The 13,376-nt window shown below is 34.4% G+C and overlaps 1 protein-coding gene across 10 annotated transcripts in view; it reads right to left on the bottom strand.

Moving 5' to 3' along the window:
• The window catches only part of rg (A kinase anchor protein rugose), a 389,200-nt gene that overhangs the window by 12,937 nt on the left and 362,887 nt on the right, over positions 1-13,376 (bottom strand). For all 10 annotated transcript variants that reach the window (XM_018506580.1, XM_018506581.1, XM_018506586.1 and 7 more), the window contains 4 exons: positions 11,189-11,291; positions 7,639-7,754; positions 1,031-1,143; positions 260-400 (listed from right to left, as the gene is read on the bottom strand). In XM_018506580.1, the coding sequence (XP_018362082.1) occupies positions 260-400; positions 1,031-1,143; positions 7,639-7,754; positions 11,189-11,291 (473 nt within the window). The remainder of the gene's footprint in view (positions 1-259; positions 401-1,030; positions 1,144-7,638; positions 7,755-11,188; positions 11,292-13,376) is intronic.

Raw genomic sequence — 13,376 nt, 5'->3', positions numbered from 1 at the left:
TGGATAAAGATCCGGTCCCGTATCCTACGTTAAACTTCAATTTAATCTCGATAAAGAGAACGACGTGGCTAATGAACATTTTTATTTAATGAATGCATTTGTCATGCGAATAAATGCAATTCAATCAATCAATTTTTTTTTGTTTTGTATTTAGATAGTAATCGTATAACAAAGTAATGCTATATCTGTGCTTTTTTTACAACCGTAAACGAAGTTGAATATCAAGCATATTAGTTTCACAAAGTAATGACGGACTTACCACGCGTATCATCCAATTTAAAACAAAGGCCGCCGTAGAATAATGTGTGCCATAGTGGAAGGGTGGTATAGTGTCGTGTTCCCAGCTCTGGAAGCGTTCCTCGAAGTAAGCTCTCCTGTTTGGATTCAGTGCGCCAATGGGCTGTGAAATACACGAGTATTCTTTAGTCGTTTGTTTTAAAAATTTTGCTGAATTATATATGAAATATTAAATGTACACGGAGAGAAAAAAATGCAATTATCATAACAGAGACTAAAATTTATAGTCATTTTTTAAGGCAAATTATATATTTATAGTTGTTTTAACCATGCAAGTATAATCAATTGTACTATTATAATAGTCACACATACTGCTTGAAAATATTTGGTTTTCTCACAATATATTTTTTAGTTGTTATTGCCACATAAGTAATAAGTGAATATAAGAAAATAGTTATATTTATTATATAATTGCGATTACATTTACTAAATAAAAATGTTTATTTTATTTATTATACTATTTATATCTTCATATTTTACTGTATTAATATTCGAAATTATCATAATTTTATAATTTCTTCATATTAGACAGAATTATACATATATGGTTATTATTACTATTATAGCAGTATAATAATCATAAACATTCTTCTAATCACAATTACTTTACCATGCAATTACAGTCATAAATGCTAAGCACTTTTCTCTCACAATCAGTGTGACTTGAACTAAGGGAACAAGATTACTAGAATATTACTCTCGTTGTTATTTACAAAAGCCACTAAGTTTATACCTTCGACAAATCTCTGTAATTGCTGGGCAAACTAAGATCAAGTTCCTTCGTTTCGTAGTTCGTTAACACCCAAGGAAATACAGGATATTGGTTCAAGTCATTGTACGTGCGGCCTGAAATAATACAAATTTATTTATTTTAAAATAAAAAATATTTAAGAATAAGATTGAAAATTAAGTCACTCTTTTTTAAGACTGGCTCAATTTTTGCTCTTTAAAGTGAAATTCCATTCCGAAGAATTAAGAAAATAAACTTTAACTTTAAGTTTTAAACATTTATTAATTAAACACGACCTAAATCATCGCTTGATGTCCTAGACAAAAAAAGAACGAGGAAGTCGGAACGGGTGATAAGTGTTTAAATAAAATTCCTCATACATACAGTCGAGAATACACGGAAAGAGATCGCAATTTAGTTTTTAATGCGGATAACCGGCCCACTTTTTTCTTCGCCCTGACCCTGCGTCTCAGCCACGGTCACTCCTATCCATCTCGCACCCCCGCTGTTAGCTAAGGGCGACGAAAGCGGCCACGAGACCGCGCCAAGCTCGTGATTCTATTTTTACGAAAAACGCGCCGTGCGGCTCAATGGGGCGCGGCGCGCCGTTTAGTAAGCGCATAACTCAAAGCGTGACGGCTAATCGCTCCTGAAATTGTCACTCCCAGAGGTCTTACTCGTGCTCATCCCTCTCCCCCCGCCCAAGTCCCCACAAAATCCCATCCCGAAATGCATTAGTGACGGCAGCGTGGTCCCAAGGCTGAGTTCTAATCTCTTTCCCTGTCGCTAATTAAAGCACGTCAGCGAGTTTGTCACTCGGCGCTCTCATGACGGATACACGTGTGTCACCATCCTCCCTCGTTCCGTTACTTCGTTCTCTTTTGCGGCCCTATTCGACGGCATAGCACGCGAAATGTTCCCACTACTGATTATCGTGCAACGGAAGCGATTAGATTAGTTAAACACGCAGAAGCAATCGAGTTGTGCTAAATCTGCAAATGCACAACGCATCGTTTAACAAACGTAGCATAAAATAGTGGTACAATATGTAGTAGAAATTTATGTAATGTTGGTATTTTTAAAAAAATATATGACTGCTCGTTATTACTTTGATCGCCATGTTATGCATGCTGAGTAAAGTTTTAGTTTCTGTAAAAAAAAACAATAAAACATAAAAGTAATATACTACATTTATTTTAAATAAAATAAAATTATTCATTAAAACACTTTTTTATTTATATCTGTTTTAATCATAAAAAGATTATTTCGGTTTGCGAATATAATGTACAGTTTTTTATATTTATTTACTTTAGTGATCGAATGGTGGGGACGCCCGCATGGAATACGCAAGAGATCCGGGTTTGAATCCCAGCTGAGGCAATATTTTTCGCAGATTTAAAATTCTTATTAATATCAGACTATTAATATTCATATTAAGATGTTTATTAAAAATTATTAAATTTGTAAGCACCTGCAGGTAATAAACGCTTATCGACAGAACAATTAATCAAGAGATTACGGCAAACGATGGTGTGTAGAAAAATAGTGGAGAGGAATTATTCAAATTAGTGTAAAATAAAAAGAAGTTAATAAAATTATCGTGTTTGTGACGAACTGCAAGTATGAAGATTTTTTTTGCATACCATTAATTACACATTCTGTTATAAAGACTTCACAAATTGTTAATTTAATGAATCACATTATTGCTCTGATTCTACTCATGATTGCGTTTCAAGACCGAAAAAGATTTCGACGCGCAGTTTGCAGAATCAGATATGTATATAAATTTACATATAAATATTTAAGCATTAAGATCCGCTTTGACCAAATATAGAGTTTTTCTTATTCAACTAGAATTATTTACTTTTTTCAATTATATACTTATTTATTGGACACATTGGTGAAACGATATGGTTTATTTTGCAATTTGACCCTACATATCTTTACAGAAATCTAATAAAGAGCCAATTTACTAAAAGATAGTGATTAACTTATTTTAAATAAATACTGTTTAAAAGTACTGCTGTTCAGTATTTTTAGTGCTACAAATAAGTATACAATTAATTGCTGTCTTTCAATATTAGATTTTCATAAGCGATAATATTATAATACAAACCAATTCACAGTAATTAACTTATTTTAAGTAAGTACTGTTTGAAAGCACAGATGTTTAGTACTTCGAATAAATAATTAATTACTGTATTCCAATAATAATTTGATTAGTATTAAATTTTCGTAAGCAATATTTTATAAACAGTCGCTCATTTCTCGACTTTGAGTCTCTCAGAGCTGAACGTTGAAATCAGTTTGACAATGAAAACGTTAATTATTACTGCGCATAAATCTATCTCTTATTAGAGCGCATTTTCAAATATCAACACAGTGCGGCCATTTGTTACGAGTTAAAGACACCGTGAACTGACAGGAACTACTAGACTGAGAGACCGTCTCCAAGAAGTTCGTCGGATACTTAATTCCCTCGGTATAAAAAAAAAAGCAATGCAACGGCAAAGTCGTACCGCACCGGCCACTGGATAAGTCCCAGTGTCACTACAATACGACCGTAAATCGTGGGCGCCGCGCGAGCGACGGCCGTGCGTAAATAATAGCGAGGCCGCGTTATGCATCAAAGTGATTATTAATGGTAGCGTCGGCGTGAGTAAACGCTCGGCAAACGCGCCTCGACACCGGAATGTCCGCGACACAAACGCACACACGTATCCTCTGTCGTTCTCTCGTCTTAAAGACATCGGGATCTTACCCTTGCTTTTCCTTCCGAATTTTATTCCTGCTCCAAAAGAAATATGAGCATTTAAAAAAAGAATTCACAGATTGTAATTATTCGCGACATACAAAAGGAGCATTGCAGATGACAGTCGAAAAGACGTCATCTGCAATGCTCCTGTTGCATGCAAAGTACTACAAGTACCCTTAAGCCGGTAATAATTATCTGATTTTTTTAACGTAGATTTTGCCATTAACTCCGGAGAGTTAAGTCTAGTTTTTTAAATTTAACATAATATATAATTTAATGATAATTGAGAAAGATAATTGAGTAAAGTTAGGACGTCGAGTATTTACTTCGGTTAGAGTTAACGATATTTACACTGCATTTATGCATTATAATTATAGACGTTTGTGTATGTCTATAATAAATCAGTCGGTTGATCTGTCGGTCGTTTTATCGAACGTTGTTGCTGCGTCCTCGGCAATAATTCACTACAAAGCAAGATCAGCCTAGATACGATCGAAAACGAAGGCGACGACCTGTTGGTAACTACCTGGGATGAAAGGTCCGTAGATCGGCATATATAAAACGAGCTACATACATTTTGAAAAATAAATACGATAAAAATTTGGAGGTACTCGTATATCAATATCCTTTGTGCGTACGCATCTGTCTCATTGTATACTATATATATTACATCCCGCATTATATTTATGCTTCATATTTCTTATAATTTCAATAAATATTTGAATAATGAATCTTGTGTTTTCTTTTTTATTAAACACAAATACAATCTGAGCCATAAGTACGTTGGTAAGTCAATAAGTAAACCTAATCTTTATTATCTTGATTATTAAGTGCAAAAATAAGACTTGAATAACTGAAATTATATTAAAAATCGTATAAAACACCATAAATTGTGAACGTTTTATATCTAACAAAGGATAAATTAAAACAGTTTAATTTATATATAGATTTAATATACAAATATATCTATTTATATATGTAATATAATATTTATTTCTATAACAGTTTTAATTCTGTTAGTCCTTTGATATTTATTACTGCCTTTTTCAAGAAAATACAATAAATTGAGTGCTTTATACTTAACCCTTACCGTACTAATATGGGTAACTAGTAACCGAGCGATTCCTGTTCGTGCAAGTTTCTTTGAGTCTTTCGGTAATTATAAATTATATACTACATTTTATTATTTTCCAAAATAAAGAGTCAATATTTATTCTAGAAAGTTGAAAGTATGTTGGTGAATTTTTAGAGATTTTTTAAAATTATTTTGAAGAAGTGAAAAAACGAAGAGATTTGAAGTGACTCTTGATGGTATGGATGAGGTACCAAATTGTAGACGGTACGGTAAGGGTTAATGATGGCTGTAGTTGATACGCGAGATACGATTGCGGAGTATGTAAACAGATTTAAAATATCACGATATCCGCGGGATGTGACTAAAGCAATTATACCGAGAAGAGTTAAGATCAGATTGCGTTGTAACTCCAGCATACTCCAGGCTATGCCGACTGCTACGCATTTTGCACAGGGTGGTCCACATAAAGCGTTACAAATTATTTTTCACAAGAAACAATATAGAAATAGTGACAAAATGTAACTATGGATATATGACAATGTGAGATATGAACATGAATATCCGATATTCAAGAAACGCACAACATTCATCCCAAGAAGTACTTATCGATCGTCTCTGTCTCGAACTCTTCACGATTCACCCTGTACACGTGCGGCCGGTTCGCCACCGCCGCCGCCGCCGCCGCCGGTGCGGGCTATCGTATTTACATCGGATTCACTGTCATTAATTTTTAATAAACCGACGCACGGAGAGCAAAATAAAACCTCGCAGACTGATCGTATGCGGGAGCGCGGACCGGCGCGGCGCAGCACGGCGCGGACCGGTTCGTTTTCGGATCGATTCTCTTTCTCTCTCCACTGACGGTTCCGCTCTCGACGTTACGTGCAGAGAGCGAGGCCTCGGTGTATCCACGGCTATTTATTCGAGCAATTAATATATAACCCTCGTAAATACGCGGCCGCGGCCACCCCCGGGCGGATCGCGGCGGACTGCGCCGAAATGCGAATAATTACGCGTCCGTGCTCATCGCCGTCATTAGGCCAACCCGGCCGACCACGGGCGTGGGTGCGCATAAATCCCGCACGGGCGAGATAACTTACGACGCGAGCTTGAGCGAGCTCTTAACCGACTAGTTTACAAGAATCGCAACCGATCACCGGTTAATATTGCCGCAACGACGATTGGCGTGCCGCCCGTAACACTATCGTGCCCGCCGACGATTATTATCGAAAGAACTTGGCCTGGGGAGAAGAGGACAGCGAGAGATCGATCACTCCTGGGAGTCGATGAACCTCGCGGCAAGTGAAGAGAATCGTTTGATGATACGTTTGTTTCTTCCATATATAATGCTTCTTGCGTGTAATATAGAAGACAAATGGTGCACGTTGAATTCTCTCTTCCGTGAAATTAAAGATAAATTGTTCTATCGTGCGCACGATAATAAAAGCACAATGAGCGAACACGCTTTGCGTGTAAGTATCATTAAATCTCGTATAAATGTTGTCCGAGAAAAGGAATACGTCATTCTGTTATTGGCACTATTGTAATCTACTGGGAATAGTCACCTTTCATATCCAGCAGTGAAAAAATGTAAATTGTAAAATATTCTTTTATATGAATATTGTTTAATATATTTTTTTACAAATGTTCTTTACGAATCTTTAAATATGCAATTCCGTAAAAAATCTGCAATAGAAAAGGGTTATATTAACTGAAATCTTTATTTTTTAGAAATGCTGTTATAATAAGCTAACATGCTTATATTCTATTTAACCCTTAATTACCGTACCATCTACAATTTGATGCCTCATCCATACCATCAAGGGTCACTTCAAATGTCTTCGTTTTTTCACCTCTTCAAAATATAATTTAAAAAATCTCTAAAAATTCACCAACATACTTTCAACTTTCTAGAATAAATATTGACTTTTTGTTTTGGAAAATAATAAAATGTAGTATAATTTATAATTACCGAAAGACTCAAAAAAACTTACACGAACAGGAATCGCTCGGTCACTAGTTACCCATATTAGTACGGTAAGAGTTAATATTTATTTGATTAATGCCACTATATTAATGTTTAAGGGAATTCTATAAATGTTCAATACAAATATTCTTGGGAAGGAATATTGATATCCAACGTAGAATATCCATAGAATAATATATACTACTTGGAATAATAGATTTTCCGTCTTGTAAAAGTTAATTAATTGTGTAATATTTTATTCGGCGTTGTATTTATATTTTCCGTTTTTCCCTTTTAATGTTTAATATCGTGAGTCGTATATAACTTATTAAAAGGAATACACTTTGATGAAAAGGTCAGCGAGATGCGCCTGCTAAGTACATCGTGATTCGTCAAAAGGCGTCCGAACTGTCTCGTTAAAAAGCGCACGAGGCCGATGGCGTTTCGAGTTTCGTGATTTGGTTCGATGAACGCACGAGGGAGCCGATATTAAAACCGAAGAGAAACAAAGACACGCCATTTCGCCCTCAGCAACGCGAGGTGAGGAGGGGTGGTGGCGAGTCCCTCGGGAGAGGATTACCGGGGTCCACAAGGTTGGGATTACTCGTATAGGGTAGCTAACGGAACACAGGGCTGATTGAGAACATCCCTAATGCGCCACGACAGACTCCATCCGCCCGTGTGCACCCATAAAAAAGCTTGGTGTCTTCGCTACTTTCGCGCTTCTTTCTCCAATCGATACCCAAGCGGAATCGGCCGACCACCAGTCGATTTTGATCGTGTTTTACATTTATCTATAAAGTAAAGATACTTACCAGCAATTGTGTTCAGGAACATCAAATATTCAAAATTGGATATTTCCCGACGCTGCCATTTTTGAGTCATATTGGAGCTCCTCATCAACTGTCGCGGTGACATCAAAGATGCTCGTCTGTAAAATAAATGAAATTTACCGATCATCCACATAAAAAACACAATCATGTTAAAATATGTATAGATACAACTAACAGAAAACAAAATAACGCAACTTTACAGCAAATTATTCTCCGATTAATTTACTCTATTTAAAATAAGTACTCTAATAACTGAATGTATCCAATGATTGAAAAATCAAAAATGTATTTGTAATTATTAAGAAATTTGTCAGTAATAGTAAAAAATGGTAAATAGAAAAGAAGAAGTTAAATATTTTTGTCTTAAAATACATAATAAAAGTCTATTTAATTGCGAAAAAAATTATTCGTTTTAAGATTTGCAGAACTATTACAATAATTCTCAAATAATGATATTATTAACGATTTCATGCATCAATATAAAATTTCATCTCATTTCATCTATTTTTGCCACGAATATTCGAAACGTCCATATCTACGCTCGTTAAACCAAAGTATAAAGGATTGTGTAAGCATATAGAAATAAGAACATCCATATGCATACGTTTAAATACATCGAAGCTACATATGCCAACAACGAAGTATCCATAATCGGAACAAGCCCGGACGATTTATAGTTCGCCGCCAAAACGATATAATTGCATGCCAGATTGTAGGCCACATTGCGAGACGCGTCACTTCTCGGCATCGCGCAGCGCGTTTTAATTACCAAATCAAACGAGCGGTGCATATAGCTTTGATAAGCAATTACGACGGCGGTCGGGCCCAATTTACAAGAGCAATTACGTCAGGACGCGCACACCGGCATTTTGCGTTCGCGCCATAAAGCTCTCTTTATGAACGCAAAGATCGCTGATTTAGGATTTATATAGGAGACTTTAACGGGCGTGCGTCCTTCAGACATTAAAGGAGGCACACGACGACGAAGACCGGACGCATAAATTCAATTCTTGGATTCATCTCGCGTAAATTTCATACGAGCATGAAAACTTAGAGTGCTGCAGTGCGATCGACAACCAGCAAAGTGCCGACTGCATTTCTCGAAATATAAATGTCGATCGCTCTCTCATGTGGAAATTTTGAAATTGTTTGTTAAATGCTTCAACGATTTATAATATATATAGATATGGAAGAATGATTTTTAAAAAATAATTTTGTTAGATTATATTAAAAATGATTTTGTAGGAAACTTAATCATGATCAGTAACGCTGCAAAAAGTTTTGACATTCCATCAGTATCTTATATAAACTGAGAAAAAAATGCTGTTGATTCAATTAAAGTTTATATTACGGGCTGTCATTAACATAAGTGATTAATTCATGCGTATATTTTATTGATATAAAGGCTTGATTATAGAAATAATAATTTATGCCTTTGTGTCAATAAAAATATACATGAATTAATCATTTATGTTAGTGACAGCCCTTAATATAGACTTTAATTGAATCAACAGCATTTGTTTCTCAGTGTAATTATTATGATACTTTCAACAAAGTTATTTTCAAATCTGTATCTAGCTAAAATTTTTAGATTCTTCAGCAAAACCATTCTTTTTATATATTATAGTATAGTATAGAACTTTTCATATATATAGTAAAATTAATACGCTTAAAGTATAACATATACGACTATTACGTACATACACAAATTATGCATGCGATCAGAATTCTATTTTAAAACTAAATTCTATTCGTGTTTTAGCTATGGAGTACAATAATATTCATGGCAAGATCGGCAGATATAAATTAATACATAATTGATATGGTAAAAAAAACTCCTAATTATTATCGACTTATAGATAGGTTTTAATAAAGGTACAAACGCACGTGCAAGTTTTATAGAAATTATTCTTGATATTTCTACCGCTGCATAAAATATTTTTTGTGTATATATGTAATTATTTATCCTGTGCTAATTAAAGTTGTATTGTAGTGATTGAGGATATTAGCGTGAGAGATAGCTACATTGAAGTAATTATTTATAACAGAGTGTCAACAGTCATAATTTTTTACTCAACATTCGACTATTTTGCGAAACGGATACATAAATCAATTTCCGGGGAATAGAACCTTTTTTTAAATTGTTACACATAATAATGAATAATTCAAGTCGAACTTACATTATGGAAACGTATAAGAATGCTTTATATTCATCATATAAAATTTTTATAAAAAATATGTTTAGTGAATAAAAAAATCAACATTTTCAACATATAAATTTTTAATACTGAATTATACTCCAATTAAAAAATGACGATTAAATCTAAACTCATTAAATCAATTTATTTAAAATCGAACAGTAATTGTAATACTTCTTCATGAAATGTTAAATAATGCGGCGTGCTAATTAAACAATTTAACTAAAGAACTTTTCTCTTTCAATGAATATGTTTTCCGATATGTCACGACGGATTCGCGTTTTATATACCGACGAATTATTTCGGTCAGCCAGGAATTTTCTCTCTCAAATCAGTCGGAGAGAGAACGTCAGAGTTCGCCGTCGTATATTTATTGCCGATGTATCCTCGCCGGCTATCTCGTATATAGGAACGTTCTAATGGATGGGTCGAAGCGCGGATACGCGAACCTCTGTTCTTGCCGCCAACTCCTGCCGACTTATGGGAGACTTCGTATCCTGCGAGAATCTCTCTTCGGTGCTTACGACATCACAATACGAGAAAGATATGGGACTTCGTGCAGGGACGAATTTACGTCCTTGCTGTCTTTCTTACGCTCGCTCATACTGCCATACTTTTATTCTTTCAAATACCATAAACACTTATTTTTTTAAGGAACGCATGAAGAGAGAAAATAAAATAACATAAATAATACAATAATTGTTAGTAATAAATATAAACTGATAAAAATTTCACTATTGCTTGTACAAAGTTTTACTTTTTAATATATCTTCAATCTATAATTCAGTAACATCTACATATAATAATAAAACAATAAAAAGAAATAAATATCTTATTTCTTATAAAAAAAACAATAATTAAATAAAAATACTATATTAAATAAAAACATCTTTTTGAGATATGATACAGATAATAAAACAAATTAATAATAAAAATGTTACAAAAAGACACACTGTATAGATATAGCTTTAAGGTTATCACTTATACGTATTAATGTCATAATCTATAAATTTTTTATCTCTGATAAGAACCAACTTGATGACAAATCATTAAAAAAAATTTTATCTTATTTTTTTCCAGTTTGATTCACTGATAGTGACTAAATATAATATGCTCTCATTTTTATTCATTGTGCTTCTATAGTCGAAATAGATACTGGAAATGATAAGTATCTGTAGAAAGAAGCGCTTCGGATCCGTCCCTGGCTTGCCTTACCGAAAGGGACAAAGAAACGAGAGAATGCGACGAGCATGTTTGGAAGTAGATTCCGAGATCCTTGGATCTTTCCGTGGAACGACAGAAGCGCTTCCTTCCTCCAGGCAGTTATCGCTTACCTAGTCTGGGGTATCCCGTATTTGATGCCAACACCGACTCGCGGTAGCGCCTTGATCATCTTTTTCACCGTCGCCTGGTCCGAGAACGCGAACAGGATCGAAGCTGTGGACAAAAAGGTGTTAAAGTGTGAATTATTAGCGAGAGAGTCTGGTTTCGAGAACATGTCGACGTCAATCATTCGGACGATGAACAAAAAGGAGAGATAGAATTTCTTTCCTATTTCAGAAACTAACTCTTCAATTTGATACATGTATTTATGTATAAAAATATTGATAAGAATTATAGTTTAATGAAGACATTGTGACAAAGATAAAGCGGTACTATTATCTTTAGATGTCGCGCAAAAGGATTACTACTTAATCATGCGATTATGCTAATATTATTAAGATATATCAGATTGCGATATACTATTAAGTATACAATTTATTATACAATGGCTAGACTTGTAATAAATTTGTAGATCTTAAAATCGATTAGCTCGTTCCTGTGGAATGATAGAAAGCGCAAGAAAACCCAATCGTTCGAAGTGCGTTCGCGACGCTCCCCCTGAGAGTTCAAAGGGTAGCGTGCGTGGAGATGGTTACCATAAATACTTCCTAGTAATTTACCGAACTATCTGTACACGAAAGCAAATCTTAATTAAGAAAGAAGAAAAATTCGATCGTATAGATTTTACTTCTATACGTATACAAATAAAATATAGCTAAATATCTACTTTAAAGTCGATTTTTTCTTTTTCTTTAAATAGTCGGTATATTCTCATAATTACAATAAACATACACAGTTGAATAATTTGTGTTAACTTTAATACATTGTATGTGTCCCAAATGATACACCCGAATTTTTGTGTCAATTTAACACAAGATATGTTAGAAATAACATAAATATTAAAAAAATTAAAAAAATATAGCTCTGACATTATTTGTAAGCAAAAGTTATGAAAGCATATTTCTTTTCATTAAAATTTATAATCTGATAAATTAGCACATATTATTTTTATGTTAATTATTCACTTATTCATGTATTATTTTAATACTAAGAAATATTGAATATAAATTTAATGCAAAATGTTCAAATAATAGATCTGCTTTTTATTGCTGCACTTTCTGAACTAGTAGTACACACAGTGCAATAAATTGAAGTGAAACAAATATACGTTTATTTCACTTTAACTTATTGCACCGGTTCAGATATTTATTGCAGCAATAAAAAACAGACCTAATATAATCACATTATATTAAATTTACACTTGGATAAGTTAAAAATTCAACATAATAATTTTTACAAGAACTGGTTTTAAACAGAATGTTTTTTACTGTGTACGAATATCTTCCCAAGTAATGTAAATCGACATTCTTCATCAATTCACTTCTATAACATAATATACTCTTATTAAGCATACGTATTTATTACGCATGCAGCAACATATAGTCTGTCCAGCTGTTTCACGTTTTTCTTTGGATTCATGCTGGTACGAGCATATTGCTAATTTTATAATTATGAACATTCACACGCTGCTAATGGTAAGCAGATGCTCCAGTAATCACTTACTCATCACAGAAACCGCCCTTATCCGCGGCGGCATTTGCAATGACCAATCATGTAAATAACGCGAGTGGGTTTAAAGTAGCGTGTCAAGAGGCGGTGATCATGAGATATACTAACGTCTTGCAGGACTAACTATTATGTTCGATAACAAAAAGATCCGCTCATGTATTTATTGCATTATGTAATTTTTTCTCTAAAGCGGAAACGTGAAAAATGAAAATTTTTATTCACTTTTCACGTTTCCGTCCTAAGGAAAAAGTTACATGATCGATACCGCGATGACCATAACGTAAAGCACGCAGCCCGACGACCGAAAGTTATACCATGGTCCCGTTATAAAGTAACTCATCCTCGGTTTTTATTGTTCGACGATTTATCGTAAGAGGAGACGCAATCCTTGCATGTTTCCCAGCGTTTTTCGACTAACGAACGCGCGTTTCCAGTGATTTTTTTTAATAAACGGCGAAGGCACCTCGCAGGGATGACATTCCACCGCTAACGTCTCCTCACGACGACGACGCATCGAAAGTCAAGATCAGATTAGAATCAGGGAACACCTGGGAATTTATCTGCGCCCCAGAGAAATAATCAGCAGGATAGTGGTCCAAGGCAGGTATAAATAATTCTCTCGCTCGGTTT

This window comes from Trachymyrmex cornetzi, unplaced genomic scaffold, assembly GCF_001594075.2.
Source record: "Trachymyrmex cornetzi isolate Tcor2-1 unplaced genomic scaffold, Tcor1.1 scaffold227, whole genome shotgun sequence".
NCBI lineage: Eukaryota > Metazoa > Arthropoda > Insecta > Hymenoptera > Formicidae > Trachymyrmex > Trachymyrmex cornetzi.
This window is presented reverse-complemented; position numbering and strand designations above follow the sequence as displayed.